At 51.5% G+C, this 21,487-nt stretch overlaps 1 protein-coding gene across 4 annotated transcripts in view; it reads right to left on the reverse strand.

The window, feature by feature from the left end:
* Positions 1-7,933: 7,933 nt before the first annotated feature.
* Positions 7,934-21,487, reverse strand: part of PEBP4 (phosphatidylethanolamine binding protein 4) — a 224,048-nt gene continuing 210,494 nt past the window's right edge. For all 4 annotated transcript variants that reach the window (XM_084615328.1, XM_084615326.1, XM_084615327.1 and 1 more), the window contains exon 7: positions 7,934-9,473. In XM_084615328.1, coding sequence (XP_084471454.1) covers positions 9,382-9,473 — 92 coding nt within the window. In that variant the 3' untranslated portion in view covers positions 7,934-9,381. The remainder of the gene's footprint in view (positions 9,474-21,487) is intronic.

The following is a 21,487-nucleotide window of genomic DNA, read 5'->3' on the forward strand; positions in this document are numbered from 1 at the left end:
CAGCCCCCCACCCTCTAATGTTTTCAGTGGCTGCTGTACATCGAGTTCCGGTTCCTCATCGCTTGTATTGCCAAGTCAGAACCTTCAAAGATCATGAGCCCGCCCTGCAAAGATCATAAGGTTGGCTTAAAAACCATGAGGTTTTTAAAAATAACCCGATAGCCCTTAACCTGTGGTTGACCTCAGATGGCCATGTCATGGTGAAAACTACAGCACCTCCTCTCCATTCGAATGTTACAAATGAGACAGTTATCGGCAGTCAGTAATCACAATGAAAACTACACCTGTTATTTATTTATTTTTGTTAATGCAGTGAAGACACAGCCAAGCCAGGTAACATCCCACCTCTGGGTATGTCTCCACTGCAATCATGGGGTGTGATTCACTGCTATCGCTACCCGAGCTAGCTAGCTAGCTAGGGTACGTCTAATGAGCAGCCATCACACCCCGTGATTGCAGCATAGATATCCGCCAGGTCTACCCTTGCGAGCTCACAGGGGCACAGCTGTTCGGATGCAGCTGTGCTGCAGTAAGATCGCTCATGTATCTGTGCTATGCTGAGGGCAGATAGCTCTCCCGCTGACATAGTTAAACCACTTCCAACCAGCAGCCGTAGCAGGAGAGTGTCTCCTGCCAACATGGTGCTGTCCACACCCGCGCTTCTTACCTCGCTCAGCGGGGTGTTTTTTTCACACCCCTGAGAGACATAAATTACACCAACAAAAGCGCTCATGCAGACACAGCCAGAGCTCCTGATTCAGTTTTAGAGCACACCACTGACAGCTGGGCCCTGATTCTCAGCTAAGGCCTCTCTAGCCGTGTAAAGAGTGCTTCAACTCCGCATCAAGGGAATTTACACTCGCTTGATGGCCTCTTTGCACTGCCAGACTGGTGTAAAGTGGCCTAAGTGGAAATGAGACTCAAGAACATTGCATTGAAAGGCCGCTTGCAGATAACTTTTCTTCGCTTCATCTAAAATTAAAAACAAAAAGGATAGTGATAGTTTCCTAGAAGGATAAACATCCGATTTTTTCTCTTCCTTTCCATCAAAAATAAACCAGCTAGCCACAAGGAATTAAAGGCAGAGAGGAGAAGATGACTATAGTCTGACTTCAGGATGTCAACAAAGTATGACCTTTCATTTATACCGGTCCCTCTGCATTAATCTCACAGACCAATTACACCCTCCACTAAGGGTAAATTTAAAAAAGAAGTGATGGAGAGCTCCAACTTTAGCTGACTTCCATGACCTGTCAAACTGTCATTTCCTTTCGCTGCTAATTTTAACACAGATTGCAAGCAGGGTAGTGCAGTTTGTATTTTCTTCCCCCAGGCTGCGGTGTGTTACAACCCCAACTTCCTTTTTTCCTTTCCTCTTTCCCTCTGAGTCCTGCAGTTTCATTAATGGGGGGGGGGGGGGAAGCTGACACGTTCTGACTCTGCCCCACCCCGGAAATGGAACCATTACAGACACACACAAGACCTATAAATATAACGGGCAGCTTTGCAAATGACATCATAAGCCCCAGGTGTAAAGCGCCAGGAGAAAGCCCTGCTCTTCATTCCGGTCGTATGGGTCCCTTCACAGGCATTTCTCCTTCTGCCACAAGCAAATTGTTTTCTTATAAAGGAGTATGTAATGTACGCTGGGGTAAATGGGCTTACTGGGCTGGATGCAGGCCTGACCCAGTGGAGTCTCTGGCCTGTGTTGTGAGGGAGGTCGGATTAGAAGATCTTAATGGTCTCCTCTGGCCTTCCTATCCAGGAAGCTGTGAAAAATGGGCTGGCCAATGAATGGCGCAGGCGAGAGAATATTTTGCATTTCCACACGGGGTAAAAGTTTCAAAAGCACCTAAGTAACGTAGGTGCCTAAATTACGCTGAAAGTCAATGGGATTTAGGCTCCGAGGTTACTTAGGTGCTTTTGAACTATTGTCTTGGAGGAGCATGTACTCGGGGTGGCCTAGTCCCTCCTGCTGTTTGCACCCAGTACATTCCTTTTTTAGTGCACTAGCTTAATCAGAGCTAATGCGTGGACATCTCCTGGAGCTGAAATGTAACCTCCCCCTGGAAGTGTAGACATACCCTTACTCCTGTGCTCTGATCAGTACCAACGCCCCGTCCCAGGGCCAGGAAAAGAATCTCTGGGTATGTCTACACTTCAAGAAAAGACCCGTGGCACAGCGGTGGCTGGCTGGGGTCAGCTGACTTGGGCTCGCCAGGCAGGGCCGGTGAGTTATATGGGCCTGTGATGCCTGTGCTCCAGCAAACGCAGGGCACGGGAGCCCGGCTCCACCAACGTTTGGGGCCGGGTCTCTTTCCTGGCCCCGCCAGCTGCCCCGCGCGCCTCCCCCAGAGCATCCCTGCCTGCGCCCTGGGCAGTGGGCGGCTGCCCTGCACTCTGCCCTGAGCCCCCTCACTGGCCACTGCTGGCTGCAAAAGGGAACGGCACCAGGGCCTGCGGAGGGAGGGGACGCACACCTGATGGCAACCCCCCACCCCCACCCCCCGGCTTTAATCAGTGCCCCACGAACGCTTCCCGCACTGTCCCCTGTTGCATTTTTCCTGAGTCTTGATGGGCCCAGGCAGCACTGGGGAGAGAAAGAGAGGCCGAGGAAATGCGATGGGTGAAGGAGAGCTCCACGCAGGGCTCGTCAGGCCCCACTGATGGGTCGCAACAGTGCGACGCCCGTCCTGGAGCCTTGTCTGAAGGAAGTGGCAGTGGAATATGGCACGTCCATAGGCAGCACAGGCTGCAGGCCAGGGCTGGGAATTAGGATGATTCAGCCAAGGTACTCCAGGAGGTAAACCGAGACATTTCCTGCTAAAGGGAAAATCCCGTCCCGGTTCTATTCTCCGTGTTGCTTGTGAAGTCAGGCTGGCTGCCAGTGCAGAGCTGCGGACGGGCAGGCATAGGGAGCGGAGGGAAGGGAACCAGTGGAAAATGACTCTCGCTTGCCCTTGTTCTTGCTTCGGGAGGTGAGGCTGGGAACTGTGTGTGACGCTGCACTCCACAGACTTTATGAAAATATGCTTATGAGAGTGAATATGAGAGTGGGGTGAATGAGAGAAAACCTTTTGTAGTGATAAACACCCATTTTTTCATGGTTTGTGTGTATAAAAACATCTTCTGTATTTTTCACCGTATGCATCCGATGAAGTGAGCTGTAGCTCACGAAAGCTTATGCTCAAATAAATTGGTTAGTCTATAAGGTGCCACAAGTACTCCTTTTCTTTTTGCGAATACAGACTAACACGGTTGTTACTCTGAAACCAGTGAATATGATGTAACTGGAATATGCTTTCTGCAACAGTCTCTTGTAAGGTACCATAACACAGGTTATCACCTACTGAATATATTCCTCCGATTTGTATGTATGTATAATTCTTGTATCTGAAGCTAGAAATGTGAAGTATAACTCTGAGGTCCTATTGTAACTATGCAAAGTGTGGGCCATTAACGAATCCTAGTGGCTCCCATTGACTAGGACAATTGGTTGTAAATGGCTCTGTTTATTTGCAATCCTTCCTGTGTACCTGTGGGCCAGGCCAGGAAGAATGGAGGTTGGGGTCTCACAGGACATGTGATCATGTCACCTGATACTGGAATCCATCTTAAATCTGCTACTTTTCCATTTAGAAGGTGGGGTGGGGACCCAGAGAGACAAAAGATTCCTGCCTTGTGCCAAAGCTATGAAAGGGGGTGGAACAGAACAAAGGGGACTGCCAGTCATGAGAAAACCCCTAGTTTCCCCCTAAGATGTCTGCTGGAACTAACAAGGCAGGGTTCTGGAGTCCAAAGCTGGCAGGGAAAATGGGCTCAGAGGTAATCTCAGCATGGCAGGTGACAGTCCCAAGGGGGTCTCTGTGACCGAACCCGTCACACTGTGCTGTCTTTGCATTGGCCCCCTCAGCTCTCAGACACGTCCACAGAGCCAAGTGTGGCAGCACTGAACAGAACAGAGTCAGGATGTTGGCATGAAAGCTTTGGAAAAGACCAGGATCCTGGCTGGGATAGTCTTGTGGCTAAAGCATGGGATTCGGAGTTAGCAGACCTGAGGTGAAATCCTAGCCCTGTTGAAGTCAATGGGAGTTTTGCCATTAATTCCCATCGGGCCAGAATTCCTCCCTGGGGTCTATTTCTAGCTCTACCCTTGCCTTGTTGTGCCACCTTGGGCAAGTCATTTCCCCCATTTGGTGCCTCAGTTTCCCCATCTGTAAAGTGCCTGGGTAGGGGATAACAGACTCTCACGTGGCAAGGCACTTGTAAGGCCCAGTTGATTAATGACTGTAAAGCGTGTTGTGATCCTGTGACCGAAGGTGCCAGAGGAGGGTGGCGGTGTGATCAGCTGATTATTTTATAGTAACACATTTCTAAATAATTACTACAAAGGGCTTGTGGTGCAAAGATTGCCAAAGAGATGATGCATGGGAAGGGACCCAGGAGAGAGGGAAATCTGGGTCTTAAATAAAGGGAAGTCTCACATGAAAGACTAATTAATTAAAGGGATGATTAAAGGGGAAGTGGGCTAAGTGGCCAGTGGGTACAGCCATTCTGATTTATTGCTCTAATTTCAGTTTTCCTTGTAAAGAGAGCTTAGCGCTGGTGCCAGACGAAGCAGTGCAGAGAGCAAAGGCACGTGCAGGGTGCAGCACAGAGGGTACATGTGTGCTCCTAGCACAGGGCGTTATGCAGGGATGTAGACATACCTGAGCTAGCTTTCATCTAGCTAGCTTGGGTCCTGGAGCTGGGAAGCCACAGCCATCACTGGTTGTACAGGCCCACCTGGAACCCTGGTAATTACTTGCAGGGCTAGCCGGCACTGAAGCGCACGCTCCAGTGGCTTCATGGCTCTGGCACCTGAGCTAGCCAAATTAAAGCTGGTTGGGTTGATCTGCAGTCGTCCCCTGTGATAGCCGTGTAGACATATCCCGAGTGTGGCAGGGCAAGTGTCCCCCTTGCTGTCCCACCAAGGTGCTTTAAACCTGACATGCAGAGCGTCAGAGGTTGAGTCTTTATGAGGCCAGCGGGAAGGAAGGGGGGCAAATGTGATTGTGTTATGTGTTTTACAGCCGTGTCTTGAGGCCCCAGCTGAGATCGGGGCCCTATGGTGCTGGGCACTGTGCTGATGTACAGCAAAAGACTCCTCCTGCCCAAAAGGGCTCACAGTCTCAAGGTTGTGCACATTTGTCCTGCTAGGTGCTATACTGGGACCAGTCGACAGCACTCCTGCTCTGCACTACTGACTGCAGGGACACTGTTGCGACAGATAACCTCCCCTCCAGCTGCAGCTGGAGACCATGTGGCAGATGTTTCCCTCATGCCAGCGCTGCCCCAGGTGAACGGCTCTGAGTTTGGTTTGGCATGGGTGAACAACTTCCCTGCTCTGGCTATCTGCCCTAGACACAAACCTTCATAATTTCACAAATTCAGCTGAAGAGTGAAACTACGCCCGAGAGGAAAGAAAATACGTCTTGTGGCTTTCCTGGGACCAAAAAGCTGACATTTGCAACCACACAAAACAGAGTTATACTGAAACCAAGTCCAGTAATGTCAAAAAATAATCAGGTGGTTATGGAGCCTGGAAACTGGAATCCAGACCAGCTTTGGGTCTGCCACATAACTGGTGTGGAAGTGGGTCCTGCCAAGAAAGAAGCTCTTGCAGGCCAAGATGGAGATGTCAGATTTGATGTCTCGGAATGTTCAGCAGGGAGGATGTTCTGATGGAAGCATGTTTCATTCACACACGTCTCTGGTGACAGCTGGTTTCTCTATGGACCAACACTCAGATCTCCTCGCACTGTGGGGGCATCTGACGTCCCTCTCCTCTGCATCATCTTCTTTGTGGTCCTTGTTCACTTTAAACTCTTCCCCTTCTTTAGTCAACCACCTCTGCCATCCCAGGACCTGATTTTGCTGCTCTCCAGAAAGGAGAATTCAAGGTTATCTCCAAGAGCCAGCTGAGAGGTAAGCAGGTGCCTTAATGCAGATACGGTTATGTCGCTCAAGACTTTCCTTTATCTAAAGCCCAACTAACACTCTGTTTCCTGGGTCCCTGCACTGACTGTGTCCCCTCGGCACGGGGACTTGCTGAATAACCTGGTGGTGGGATCACTGAGCGGTGGTAGATGGAGCCAATGAATCGCAAGCCAAGCAGACAGCATGGTGGCACGGTGGCTGGCATTGTCACTGTCTTGGGAGCAGGGATTCAAGGACTGACACTCTGTCCTGACTCCATGAGGCTGTCGTGGTGGGGGTGCTGCCCTGCTCCAGGGACTGTCCTTCAGCTGTCTCCCAAGTGCCTTTCTGCAGGCTCCCCGAATGGAGGTTTAAGAGCCCCATGGGCGCTGTGAAAAGAGCAAGACATGGCCTTGGTGACCTAGTCACTTCCTTCCTGGCAATAGCACTGAATCAGACTCTCCACAGGAGTCAATCAGAACTTACCCAGGTTCTGATACCTTGAGCATCAGCTGTTGCCATGTGCGTCGTTGCTGGGTTGGCCTGCACAGTCAACGCACCCCAGCATTGAGCTCCCCCCTGCACCTAAACTCCAAAAGACTTGGGCCGTGAAACCAAATTCTATTCTAGGTGGTGAGCAAATGAGTGTGTGGTACATGCTCAGGGTGCACACCAGAGCACAGGGTGGCACAGTAGCCTCAGGGGAAAGGGAGCCAGGGACAACACAGCACCTCAGAGGAGCACAGGGGAAGGCGCCCTTGGGCGTAGAATCATAGAATCTCAGGGTTGGAAGGGACCTCAGAGGTCATCTAGTCCAACCCCCTGCTCAAAGCAGGACCAATCCCCAGTTTTTGCCCCATCCCTAAATGGCCCCCTCAAGGATTGAACTCACAACCCTGGGTTTAGCAGGCCGATGCTCAAACCACTGAGCTATCCCTCCCCCCACATGTTTGTGTCTGGTGAGGTGGACTCCGATTGTGGTGGTTGTGGGTTCAGATTACAGCTGCTACGGATGGCTAGCCTGGGAGACAGCAGGAAGTGAAAATGCTAGCACTGCAGGTTCCCCTTTGAAGCTGCAGGAGATTGGATCAGAGCTGCAGAATCATCATGGAATCAGAGATGGAAAAAGACCCGTGAGGTCACAACTTGTTCATCCCCATTGTGGGGCCTGGTGCGGATTGTTCCCGGCTCGGCATTCTGCAGAGCCAAGCGACAGGGGCCCGTAGTATTTCTCCTGGGAGGTGACATGTGTGCATGATGCTTTGGCAATGTAGGGCACTGTATGTGCTATTATGGAGCAGATATTCAACAGAGGTTTCCAAGTGCTCAGCGCCTACTACCGGAACCAGGTTTGTGGTAAATCTCAGCACTCATTTAGGCTCCTACATAAGAGCCAGAGTTTCAACAGAACTCAGCATCCAACATGTACCTGACATGCTGAGCTCTCTTGCAAATCTGTCTGCTAATCTCATCCTTACCTTTTTATACCTGCCCTGAACTCAACGGCATTTCCCTCCAACCCAACCCAGAGCTGTGAAAACATCCTGGGAGAAATTCTGTCTTTCATATGTTGTTCTCCAATTGCTTTACAACCTCGCTAAGCTCCATGACCTCCTTGGGGGGTAGGTCAGCGTCACTCGCCTCAGTTTTTCAGATGGGGACACTGAGGTGCAGAGAGGCAAACTGAGTCATCCAGCGAGTGAGTCAGTGGTGGAGAAAGAAGTAGAATCCAAGAGTCCTGATTCCTATCTCCACCTCTAATCACTACATCACACTCCCTCTTCGAGCTAGGAATAGAACCCAGGACAGCCAATTCCTACCCACAGCTCCAACCACTAGATCACACTCCCTCTGACACAACTGAGTGCTGGGCCTGTATTGGTGCCTCAATACTAGAGTGCTGGCTGCTTTAGAAATGCACAGGCGGATCCCGTGGGAAAGAGACCCCACAGGGTAAATGTTAACGCGAACGATGTTCAGTGGCACGTTTTATTCTGATTGCTGCAATAAGGAACAGGTATTAAAGAAAAAAAAAAGCACAGACAAAACAAAACCAAACAAAACCCCACTCCCACACACAGAGGCAGGAAATGCTACACTGAGCCTAGGCCAGAAAGGAAGAGACAAGTTGGAGGGCCGGATCCGGCTACTCTGTCCCAGTGGGATTCCCAAACCACACAGCTTAGAGCCTGTCAGTGACAGAGCCAGAGGGACCCAGCTCTGACCGTTTCTTTGTCACTTCAGTACTAGACACAACATCTGGTACACAGCTGTGCTGAGTTCACTACGCTTGCTTGGGGAAATGGAGGGTGACCACAGAGCATGGGACTCGAGGAACGGTTAAACCTGGATGGTCACTGCGAAGGCCCGTCTTCAGGACAGCCGTTGGAAAGGCTCCTGCTACAGCCCGGGGGTGTGTGTGTGTGTGTGTCTATGCTCGATCCTGCTCTCACTCACACTGGTGTAATTCCATTGGTTTGACTGGGTCCTCTCCTGCTTTAGATGGCTGCAAGTGAGACCAGAATCAGGCTCTCCAAACTGATGACCCTCTCTCTGCTCACCGCCACGCTGAGGCCAGACTGGAGGCCACTGGTCTTTTCAAGAGACTCAGCATCTCTCTCTAATACCCGCGGCACCACGAGAATGGCGGCTTTGGTGGCTGCTGCTGTGCAAGCCAGCTGTGAAACTTTACACCAGGCTGAAACCAGAGGGACATACCCTAGCTGAGAAAATCCCAGCTGGGTTTTTGGGGTAAGGGTGGGTTTCTAGCTATATGGGCGAGGACAGTCTTAGCATGTCAAAGGCAAGGCTGGTGCAAAGGGGCCAGAGGGCAGGCATAACTCCCAGGCAATACCCTCGAGCCCAAAGTTGCACTGGCCCCTGCAGCCCCTGAATAGGAAAGGTGAAAGCTGCTTCCTCAGGGCCCTGTGCTGGCACCTGCATCACTGGAGGGATAACTCAGGCTCCAAGACAGCTTCAGGAAGTGCAAAATACCACTTCACCTCTGCAGACTGCCCGCACGCTGCTAGATAAAGCCCATCACAAAGGGCCTCGACAAACCAGCAGGGTTCTAGCTGCAGTGCACTCAGGTGAAGGGGGCGTGTTTGCACCTCTATGGTGGCATTGGTGGGGCACCAGGGTCAAAAGCTGAGCACTGTGAATCGTGGAGGAAATATGACTTGCTCCAGTGCAGGGCACCGGGCTGGCCCCAGCAGTGACTGGGGTACTGAATGGAAGGAGATGAGGAAATAACGGAATGGGTATAAGCATTCGTAGAATTCACTTTCTAGAGGGCAGAGGCTGAGTGTGACATTTTTCAGAGCCTCACGATTCGACAGAGAAATGCAAACAACTCAAAGCCAAGAGGAGCGACACTCTTCCGAGGGGAAGCTCTGGGGCTGGCCTCAGATGGCGATGCTGCCTCTAGTCACTGTGATGTTGAGTGAGGAACTGGGTCGAAGCCACGGGGGATCCGAGCCGAAACTGCTCAATGAAATGCTCCATTGGCCAGGAACCTGGAAAGAGACCAAAAAGGTGGGAGCGAAAGTCAAGCTCTGAGGGCTGTTCTGGCCAGCAGTTTCAACTGCAGGCACCGGAAAGAGAGAGATGTTCATGCTTGTAATGGGGCTGGGCATACATTCAGCACTGGGGCCTGCCATCTGGAGCTCCAGGGCAATCAACCAAGGGCAGAACGGGCCCTCTGAGCCCACAGTCTCTCACTTGGCTATTGGGGCCACCCACTGAAAGCCTCAAAGCAGCTCCTGAGTTGGTCACTGTTCTGTCTGCCGGCGTTTTCACTTGTCCCCTTTCTTCCTCCTCTCCACTAATGAGTTTCCCACTCGACCGTAATCCTGGGTATCAATGGTCACCGTCCAGCCCCGGAACGGGCCTGGCACAGGGTGCTTGGCCTGCCAGTGCAAATTCCAGCTGCTCCAGCCCTGACCTGGAGAGGTAGGCTCGAGGGGAGAGAGGCCCAGTCATTTCTTAGCCCCTAGCTCTCCTCACCTTTGTCATTTCTGTTTCAGCTCCTCTGAGCTGGTAGTTTGCACCGGCACACATTGATCTCACAGGAGGGAATGCTTGCTACAATGACCGGCACGGAGCATGAAGGTAAGGGACTTTCCAGACCGCTGCCCCACGGGACATAGAGTGTAAGGGACCGTCGTCCAGACTGGTCACGGAAAGGTGGGCTGGAGCACCTATGGGATTGTGCTGGGGGGAGGAACCGCACCTCCTGCGTTTCCAGTCCACCCTAGCGTGGTGAGGATTCACACTGGACCAGTGTGGGCTGAGTGGTGACAAGCCTTGTGCGCAGCTAGGGTAACACTGTGGAAAGCTCCTGGGCGTGAAGAGACAGCTCCTCAGCATGGACTTCAATGGAGCGGTGCCCGTTTACACCAGCTGAGGATCTGGCTCAGTGCATTTGACACGCATTCCGCGGCTGCGTCAGCTGCTGCAAGCACCAAATGGGGCAGGCCAGCCTGCAGAGAGCAGGTGTGATTCTCCTCTGTGCCGGCTGCGCAGGGAGATCCAGGACAGGCTTGTTCTAACGTGGGGCACAGAGATTTGCTGTTTATTTTTCTGACCTGCATGACACAGACCACATCCTGTCAGGAGAGAGAGAGAGAGGCAGAGCCAGAGAGAGAGAGACTGCCAGCGAGACGCAGCCTCTCCCGGACCGTGGCACACACCAGCATGCTTAGGTGACCCCAAAGCTTCCCTGAGCCCTGCTCCAAACCTGTGCCAGAAAAGGTCTGATGCTCTCGTGCATTTTTCCGGGCCGCTACAGTCACTCTTGGGTTTTGTTTATTGTAAATGCTGTTTGTTCCTTTCATCTTCCTCCCCCTCCCGCCCCCTTCTGCTTCCTGATGACCTTTGGAGCAGACCTTCCCACGGCTTCCCACAAGCCCACCCCGAGATACTGTGGAAATCCCCAGCCACTGAGCCGAGATGCAGCCTGTTGGGGAGGACGAGGGAGCTTCCCAGGCCCCATTCCCTTGAATGAGACTGGGGGCTGCATTCAACAGGCAGTGCCATTAACCCCCGCAGCACACTGTGCATCTTGGCTGAAAAGCCTCTGGGGTATTTTGAGAGCTTCTTGGTCCTTCCTTTCTGATCTCCCCACCACACATAGGCTTGGACCCCATCTCTGCCAGATAGACCCAGGGGAGGTGAAGCACCTGCCCGGTTGCCCAGTGCATTCTGGGAAAATCTAAGCCATATTGCCCCGGGCTGGGCCAAGCAGGGGCCGATGCAGGCAGTGACTCCTGTCCCCCTAAGCCGGGGTCAACGTGGCTGGCCAGAGGGAATGACCTGGCTCACACAGGAATCAGGACGGGAGTGATTTTCCTCAGAAACGAGAAGTGAAACCGCTCGCAGCCCCAGCAGGGCTGTGACCAGCAGCTTGTGGATGCGACGCTGACCGGTGTGTACATGGAGGAACTGACAGCGCCCTGCCTGGGGGTGGGGAGAGGGCATTCCTTCCACGCCTGGGGGCGGTGGGACACCCCTGGCCTGACTGAGTGCGTTCTTCCCTTGGGCGCGGGTGGCAGGGATGCCCTTCTCCCTGGCCGGAGGGCGGGGGACAGTGCAGAGGTGGCAGGGATTTCCCTATCTCTTGCTGGAGACTCCTATATGGGGAGGAGGCACCAGACAGACACATACAGGTCCCATCGTGATCTCTCCTGTAGTGGGCAGAGATTCATCCCTGTAGGCTCCGAAATAGGATGGAGTCATCTTCCCTCTGACCCTCCTGGGTGGCTGATGTTATAGCTGCACTCAGAGAGGCTGGGAGGGGTATTAAACAGGGTGTGACGTGTTACATGGCCTTCCCTGTCCCCCTGGGCCTGAGAGTTGGGCAGGGATCTCAGCACGGGGAGCGTCTCCTAGGCCAAAGCTAGGGGAGAAAGTGGCACCTTGCTGGGCCAGCGGGTACTCTTCTCCCACTGAAGCTAATGACAAAACATGGGAGGCCAGATGTCCCCATCTTTGGGATGTGCCCAGGTGCCCACACTCTGAGGAGTGTAACAAGGGCTGGCAATGTCACCTGCCCTTAGGGGAGCACCCTTGTCTGAGAGGTGTTCTGCAAAGGTAGGCTTGTGGGGAGGAAGAGTGGTCACTCGCCTGCAACTCTGGCAACCTGGGTTTGATTCCCCTGCTCTGCTACAGATTTTCTCTCTGACTTTGGGCAAGTCACTAAACTACTCAGTTCTCTGTCTGCACAGTGGGGACAAAAGCAGTGCCCTACCTCACGTGGGGGTGGTCAAGTTCCTTCCGTCTTGTGTAACTACAGTTAAAGTGGCAAACCCCCCTAGTGTGGGCACAGTTATACTGGTAGAAAGGTGCTTATGTGAGTGTAGCTTAATCCAGTTTGGCAAAGCAAAGCTTACTCTACAGTATAAAGCACCTTATACCAGTATAACTGTGTCAGTAGTAGGGCCTTTACTGGCATAACTAGGTTGGTAAAAATATCCCGCCCCTAAGGGATGGAATTATGCCCTGGTAGAATCTTGTAGAATTTAGATTAGCACTTGTTCCATTGCCAATTTAGCCCATTCCCATTTACACCGGAGAATTCCCACCCTCTCTCCAGGGAATTTCGTGTTAGGCATGACCCAGCCTGAAGCGACTCCCCTGAGGAGTTAGAGTGGCACCCGTGGAGCTGGGCTTGTGATCTGGCCCTTAGCTCTTTTAATCCTTTCTCACAACTCAATTCCTTAGTCCCCTTCACCCACTTCATGGTGCACCTTTGCACCCCCTCTCGCTCGTTGGACTCCTCCTTTGGTGCCTGAGCATGGACACGGTATTCCCGGTCTCGTCTCATCACAGCCAGAGCTTCCCCTCCCTCGTGCTGAACAGCAGCTGGCTCCACCGGCCTGCAGTCGGTGGAGCTGCTGGAGGAGCGAAGGGCTATTCAGTGTGAACGAGGGGATCAAAATCCATTTCACAAAGACGGACCGTCCTCACCCTGCTCTACAACGTGACGCCTCTGCTGACAACAGGCCAGAAATGCACACGCCAGCCATATCGAGTTGCATGCGTGTGCCTGATGTGGCAACCCCTGACCCAGGTACTGAGATACTCTGAATTAAAGCAATGAAAAAATATCACTGCAACAAACCGAGATGGCGCTGGGCCTCGGTCCAGCTGAAGCCTGCTGTCTATTAGGAGCCCTGACCCCCTTGTGCACCTCCCTGACGCTGGGTTAGGATGGCATCACTTCGCTGAATTCAAATCTCACGCCACCCATCCCTGGTGCTTTTGCAAAACAGCTGAGCTAAGTGGTATTACTTCATCGTGTGCCTCTCAGACAATGGCTCCGGCCCAGAGCGAGTGAGCGGGGGGGGAAACGCATCCTGACTCAGGCCCCTCCCCTTTCCTGCCACAAGCGGTAGGAGGACTCAGACGCGGCCACCGACTCCGGTTGAGTCAGTGCCTTAGAGAAGGGACCGTGCAGTTTAGTGCTTTGCGGTTCCGCAGCTGGGCAAGAGCAAAAAAGCCCCTGTTCTACTGTCAGAGCCTTCTTTTTTCCATGAGACCGTCGGATTTAGGCGAGGCTTGAGGAAGTGTTGATCACGGAACGCGTGGGTCACCGCCTTGACGGGGCGTAGAGGGGCACACTGCATGCAATGCTAGTTCAGTCAGCTTTCCCTGTGCTGCCCCACAATGGGGCCTTCTCTCTGGGGGAAGCGAGCCTGTGTGTAAATGGGAACCGATCCTGTGTTTGGCTTGTTGCAGAGGCCTAGGAGCCTGGCACGTCCGTACGTGCTGCAGAGAAGAGGCTGGCTGTGAATCTGAGAACAAGCTGTGCTGCACGCTGACATTCCCATGTGCTGCGGCCGAGATCCCCACTGGCCTTGCTTTCCTTTTATCTGTATGTGCATAGGAGGGTAGCGCGGGCAAAAGGGGCTGGATTGAAGGGCACGGAGACTGTTTACTCACAGGCAGCATCAGCGCCAGCTTCTACCACCAATCTGCCTAGCTCCTGACCCGCAGGGACCCCCTCCAGGGGGCAGAGGGGAGTTCAGGCCTTGTCTACACTAGAAAGTTGTACTGCTTTAACTACACTGGCATCGTTAAAGCAGACCAGCCTAGCGTGTACACAGTTACATCTGGATAAAGGTGGTATATCCCAGAATAGTTTTTCCCTATGGGAAGGGGAAGAACCTATACTGGTATAAATTACCTTTGTAGCAGTGTAACTGCATCTACACGAGGACTTGGGCTACTATAACTATGTCAGTAAAAAAATCACCCCCTGTCCGACATGGCTAGCCTCAGGCTCTAAGACACTGTTAGTTCCTGCCCGCTCTGTCTGAAGAGAGATTGCAAAGTCTGGCACTGTTTAGTTTTGAGAGGAGAGAAATGAAAAGAGACATGGAAGCTCTTCAGAGCAGGGATTGTCTCTGTGATACGTTTGTACAGCACCAAGCACAATGGCGGGCTGGCCTCTAGACCCCCCTGCAGTACAAATAATACATCATCATCATCGAGGCAAACAAAATATTATTATGACCATTAATTATTTGTACTGAGACAGCACCGAGGAGCCCCAGTCACGGACCAGGACCCCCCTGTGCTAGGCATTGTACAAACACAGAACAAGAAGCTGGTGCCTGCTGCCGCGACCTTGCAATCTAAGTAATAAGTGGTGTAGAGAAGGTAAATCAGGGGCTCCTACCTATCATTCCTCATAATACTACAGCAAAGGGACTTTCAATGACACTGTAATATAACCAATTGAAAGCTGATAAAAGGAAATCCTTTTATGATACAATACTCTATGTATATAAATCTCCCCACTGTATTTTCCACTGAATGCATCCGATGAAGTGAGCTGTAGCTCACGAAAGCTTATGCTCAAATAAATTTGTTAGTCTCTAAGGTGCCACAAGTACTCCTTTTCTTTTTCCTACCTGTGAGGCTCATGTCCTTGGGGAAAGCACCGTGTATATCCCACCTTGCCCAGCAATGAGCTGAGTGGCTAAAAGTCTGGAGAAACAGCTCTTTGACCACATACTGTCTGCCTGATGGGTAACAGATCTCAGTGGTCAGAAAGCAGAGGTGTGCCCGGGTCTGCAAATGGCTCTCACATGCTGACATCATAGCTTTGAGAACAGAAATCAAACCTGGGATTTCCCTGACCCTTGCTACCCAAGACACCCTCACCCCACACGGTGCCTAGGATGACCGCAGTCGTGGGTGTTCGAGACAGCACCAGCCTCAGGGGGCCAAGATGCCCCTCAAACCCTGCATGCCTGAGACACCCCCTAACCCCAGATGCCTATGATGTGTCCCCCCAGCCCCACATGCTGAAGAACTCCCCCTCCACACACACACCCCTAATCCCAGGGGCCAAGTTGCCTGCCATGCCTGAGGTGACCCCTAGCCCTGGAGTGTCCAGAATGGGACTTTCCAGGATGGTTTTTTGGGTTTGGTTTGGAATTTTTAAAATATTTGAGCCTAGCAAGACTATCTGCAGCTAGAGTAAAACAGCCCCAGCCTTGCCCCGCTAACCCCCACGCTGGCTGGCTAAACTGAAGAGATTATATGATAATGGGAGCCAAGTGAAACGGCCTCACTCCTCCACCCCTCAGCCCGCAGAGTGATTTCTTTCTGCAAATATATGACAGTTCCTGAACCACTCTGTTGCTCTGACACCAAATGGCCTAATTGATTCACTAATGCTTGGTGCTGGTGATTCACCAGAGCTCTTGATTAACAGCCAAGGGTAGGAGAGAGAACAGCTTGGGATCGGGGGTGGGGGGGTCAGAAGGGCCATGACCCCCTTCCCTCCAGAACAGTAAGAGGTTTCATGCTTCCTTTGGTCCATTTTCAAGCTCATTTCCTGGAGGATTATATCATAGGGTTTCACCCTTATCTGAGTGCTTGCTGCAGTCCGAGGAGCTGAGAACACTCCACAAACACTCCCTCTCACAACAGCCCCATTATCCCCGTTGTACAGATGGAGAAACTGAGGCACGAGGGAGTGGAAGCAACTTGCCCATGCTCACACTGGCAGAACTGGGAATTGGGGCTGCTGGGCCAGATGCCTGCTTCACTGACCTAACTGCTAGACAGTGCTTTCTCTCACTGGACTGGGTTATTTTAAATGAACTTTCACAGCACCACTCCTGCCCATCCCGTTCCTGATCCATCACTGCCCACTAGGGGAGCTAGTGAGCAGAGCAAGTTGTTCTCTATTTGCTCCAGACTGATGCTGCAACCAGAACATAAGGTCTCCCATGTGCTCTTAAGGACCAAGCAGCTCACAGGCTGACTGGCCTCCTGAAAATCTGAATGTGCCTGGTTCTGTTCTTATGGAATCCTGGTGTAAATCTGGACTGACTCTGCTGAAGTCAGCGACGTACCTGGTGTAAGTTGGGCAGGGGGGAACCAGCCACTACGAATCCTGGATCGTAGGGTCTGGAGGTGAGTTCTCTCTAGCCATTGATGGAAGGTCTCACGTGCAATGCGCCGGCACCATTGCAGGAAGTGGGAATCAAACTCCATCCTGATGTCAGCAGAGCTCAGAGGGCAGTTTGCGTTCTGTAATTTATCTGCCTCATCACCGGGTACGTTCTCAGTGATAGGAGACCTGATGCTTTTCTGCAAAGATTAATGATGTCCCAGCAGAGGTAGGCGGGAGTCCTTTTTACCATTAAATAACACCCAGAGACTTCTACACTTTGGATAAAGCAGCTGAAAAGTGCTGGATTTGCAGCACCGGTTCAATTACTTGCAGGGAATATCTGCCGAGTGGCAATTCCGACTGGGAAGTTAGCTGAGAAGTTTGGTGAAAACTTTGGAAGGGTTTTGAGGAACTCCACTGCTTGCTGCTCAGCTCTTTGAAGGAGCTGGCTTGTAGGGATTTTTGTTCCTTTCCCTTTTGCTGCAGCTGCTGTCCTTTGGCTGGAGGGATGGGATTGGGACAATTGTGAGGACTGAATCCGGAGGCTTGGAGGAATCAGGGCTAGCTCCGTAAGATTTAGGGGCCGCAACTGCAGTTTGTGGGCTTGTTCCACCTTCTATGGAACTAGAGTTGCTGAGGAGTGGTCTGCTCTTGAAGTCTTGCTGCAGTTCTCTGCACTGTCTGGGTTTCTGTGCAAGGCTCCTGGACTTCCTTATGATACTCAGTGCTTTTACAGCACCTCCCATTCCCGGAGCTCAAAGTGCTCATTACTTGGCTTCAAAACACCTCTTCCCAGTTGGCATTACTTCCATTTTACAGACAGGAAACTGAAGCAGAGAGGTTAAATGACTCACCCAAGGTCTCAGAAAGAGTTGGAGGCAGAGTCAGGAATGGGACTCAGAGTGCTGGACAACCCCTGGCCTGTACTTTAATCACAAAACTATTCCTACTACACCCTAGAAACATGTCCAGAGGTGACCCATCTTTTTGAGGGCTCGGCAGTCTGGGCAAGAAGCTGCTTGCCAGACATGAACTAGGTCTCCTCGCTCGCTGCCCGGGGGAAACCTTCGGTCATTCAGTACAGTCAGGGCAGCTTCCAATTTACAGCTCCAGCTGGTAACCGGGGAGGCCATGACTGCTGTCCCCACGCTCGCACTCTAACTGTGTTTGCCAGAAGAGGGTCTAGGGCACAGGCTGAGACAGCAGCTTGTAATGTGGTTCTTTCCCATCTGTCCTGCACAGGGGCCAGATCCAAAGTCAATCAAAAGACTCTGGTTGACTTCAGCAGGTCTGGACTGGGCCCAGCGTCGGCAGCGCTCTGCTCGAGAGCACCCTGTTTAGACGTAGTTCAGACTCATGCTGTCTGGACTGCCATGTAGACAAGGCCTTAGGGGGAGGTGGGACACTACCATAGCTCTGCCACGTGGTGCCCCAGGAGAGTTAAGATGATGATTATTAGTGTTATTAAGCAGCTTTTATACCTGCCTAGCTCCTTAATGTCTTTATTCTCTACTGAGGCTTTGCCAAGAGACCAAAAGCTCGGGGTCCCCCTGTGGAATTTTAACCCACAGGAGGCTGTGCTCCGGTGCAGGTGCTGTGGCGGAGTTATTTATCCCAGAGTGGCCTGGCTGGGACGTAGCCTCTGCTTCTCATCCAGGTCCTGGGTCTACCTGATTTTCCAGGTGGGTGGAACTGAGCCCCAAGGAGTGCCTTGCACAATGTCGTCCTGTGAGTCACTGGCACAGCCCCGATGTGAATCTAGCACTTGGCGAAAGAAATATCCCCCAAAGAGCATGGCGCTTTGACAGCATACCTGAGACAGGTCGCTGGGCCCCGTGGGGGAAAGCTGCCCTCTGGGTACTCACATCTGCTGTTTCTCTGCAATGTTCCCTTCTGGGGCAATTCCTCCAAGGGGTAGCGTGGTGAACACTTGTGAAAATCTGAGTTTTTTCACATGTGCGCTAGTGGGAATCTGTTCATGTTTTAGGAGTGACTGCAAAGGGCATAGCCAGCATGGAGTGCTTGTGAAAATCCCACTCACAATAGATGCACACACTCACCAATAAGGGACACAGCTGCCTAAGAATTCCTTCTAGGTCAGGAAACACCGAAAATCCCTAGAATCACCACCCTCCCAAGCTTCCTTAAAATTGTGGGTGAAGGCCGCAAAACAGAGCATCTCCCATAATATGGTCTACTAAGGAACTGGTTAGGCAGGGTGCCGAATTCCCGCTACTAAAAGCACCCTCAACACCCTGACCACGGACGTCGAGGGCATGCAGCACCTTGCATGATTCGTCCCTAACAGAGTAAGTGCAGTTATGAGGCCTAGAGGTCTAGCACTGTGTGAATAAAAGGCCTGACGAGGAAGAAGAAATATGTGGTTCTGGGAAAATAAGGGAGCTGATCCTACAAGGTGTTGAACACCCTCAGCTTCCCTGGACATTAATGGCACTCACAGATTCCAAGGCCAGAAGGATCCACTGTGATCATCTAGTCTGACTTGCCTTATAATAGGCCAGAGACCTGGCCCAAATAATTCCTAGAGCAGGTCCTTTAGAAAAGCATCCAATCGTGATTTAAAAATTGTCAGCAATGGAGAATCCACCACGACCGTCGGTAAATTGATCAAATGGTTAACTTCTCTGATCATTAAAAATGTACACCTTATTTCCACTCACCACTTTCTAGCATTGTGTCCTACAATTCAGCCATGGCATGCACCACACAGAGAGCAAAGGGGCTGTGTCCATCCACCCACCACCAAGCAAACTGCTGTCTAATAATCCAGATTTTCCATTTACTTCCCTCTCAGCTGCTGATCATGTCAACTCACATTACATATGACGAATGCAAACCACTCCAGACATATCCCCTCCAGTAAGAACCTCACACGGCTTCCCAGTGCAAACAGGGCCCATCACAGATAATCACTGCAATCCTGAGTGATCACACTGCTGTGATACACACCCTCTGTGATCAGAGAGAATATTATACCCCCTCCCTAACACATAGAATTAGAACAGGTGAGTTTCCCCCTGTAAAGGGACAACTCACACACCAGCCATTAAATAATCCAAAAAAACCTCACAGGCTGAAATGCAGCAATCCCTTTCTCATACATGGTGTAGGAACCTTACATCCCGCCCCCCGAAACTGTTAATGGGATTTGAATGCAGACGAAAAGCAGCAAAGCACAGATTCTTGCCACTTGAACTAAATCACTCATGCCCTGGGAACAGTAGCAGGCAGCTCTCATCTGTGGACCAGCCACAGAGGGGCCACACTGTACAAACATGTTGTATTTAGGTATTGCCTAAAGAGTAAGGGTTGAGTAATCTCTGAGTAAAGGACTGAGACTTTGTCCCCTCGTTAACTGCAATCGTTTCGGCAGCTGTGGGCTTCTCCCTTATTTTACAAAACACAGCGGGAGCTTGCAAATTCTCAGTTTGCTAATCCATAAAACCCACTCAACTCCAGGATTTTCCTCCATTGCTCAGCAGAAGGTAATAGCAGATACAAGGAGCTCTCGGGTCATTTTTTAGACTCTGTGACTAAATGACCCGGGAGCTCCTTGCTAGTGCCCCATGTGGTGGCATAATGAAAGACTCAACATCAACCTCACTTGTCAACCTGCACGGTGCTCTAGCGTGGGGCCTGAACTACAGCTCCAGGGCCAAACGCACCAGGAACAGGAGGCTGTTTGAATCCAGATTCAGGCTCTCAATCCAGCTCCGTCTTGCCTGCCAGTTAGCTGTGTGAATAAGGGAGGTCCTAGTGTATACATACAGGCCTGCACACAAACGTACGATAAGCCCAGCAATTGGACTCTTGCGCTTCTGGCCTCCTGTGCCAGCCACCATTTTGAAGGAGATGCCTGGGTGAGTTGTGATCGTGACACAGAGTGAAAGCAGCAGCACCAGATACCCTCGAAGTCAAGCGCTGGTTTTAGCAACACAGTCCCGGGGCTGAGTTTACTTGTCAGCTTACTGGTTTCACTGGATCACTAAATTCCCCAGTGCAGAGAGGGAGTTTCCCTCTATTTGTACATCAGAGAAGATATTAAATAAACAGTTCGAAGCCAGACCAAGTTGTGGATTAGGTGAGTGTGTTTGACATTTTACAGACCACAAACATTATCGTTAATCAGTGAAAATGAAATAGATGTAACCCTTTCAGCTCGGGGTGAAGCTGGAGAGAGCTTCCAGTGAGAGAGAAAGGCTTTCGCATAGCAACATTCCTGATGTACCTCCTAGACTGTGAACTCCCAGTATTTCCATCTTCAGTAAGAAACATGGGGCATCATCCCTCAGCTAGTGTATTATGGCATAGCTTCACTGGAGCCAAAGCTACACCGCTTTACACTTCCTCAAGATTTGGCACATGGAAGTCTGTGTGAGGCCCCAAGCTGGGATTTTTAAAGCTGTGAGAAGCCTTCCACACGGTGGCTTTATTTGTTTAGGAGGATTGGGTCCATACAGCCTGTATCGATGGAGTCATGCCCAGGCATTTAAACGACCCAGGATAACTTTCATGTTGGGACAGGGAGTGCAGTGACTTGTCTGTCACAACTGCGCGCCAGCCTGTGGCTGCATGTGAGATGGATGCTCTCCTCACGCATGGGATTTTGTTGGCAAGGCAGCAGCTCAAAGGGATCTGGTCAGTTGCCTCACCAGGAGATGGCAGTCGTGAGAGCTTCAGGGAGCAGACCAATCTGTTTGTGGCACCAGGCAGGTTGTGGAGTTTAATGGTGGGGGGACCAGGGACAAACTGAAAGGACTTCTGGGGTCTATCTCCAGCTCTGCCACCAACTTGCTGGGTGACCTTGGCAAGTCACGTAACTCTGTCAGTGCCTCAGTTTCCCCACCTGAGAAATGGTGATCATGATACTGTGCTGCAAGACTTAATTTCTCTTTGTAAAGAGCTTTCTGATCTCTGCGTGAATGGTGCTATGCTCATGCAAATTATCATTAGTAAGGGTTGCCAGGCACATGACTGACAGATCCATTTGCTTACCTACCCGCATACTGGAGGATATATCTAGGCCACTTCTCAGCCAGCTATCTTGGCATCTGTCTTCTGGCCAGTAGCTGCTATTCTTATGTATAACTGTAAACT

Source organism: Lepidochelys olivacea, assembly GCF_965140295.1.
Source record: "Lepidochelys olivacea isolate rLepOli2 genome assembly, chromosome: 26".
NCBI lineage: Eukaryota > Metazoa > Chordata > Testudines > Cheloniidae > Lepidochelys > Lepidochelys olivacea.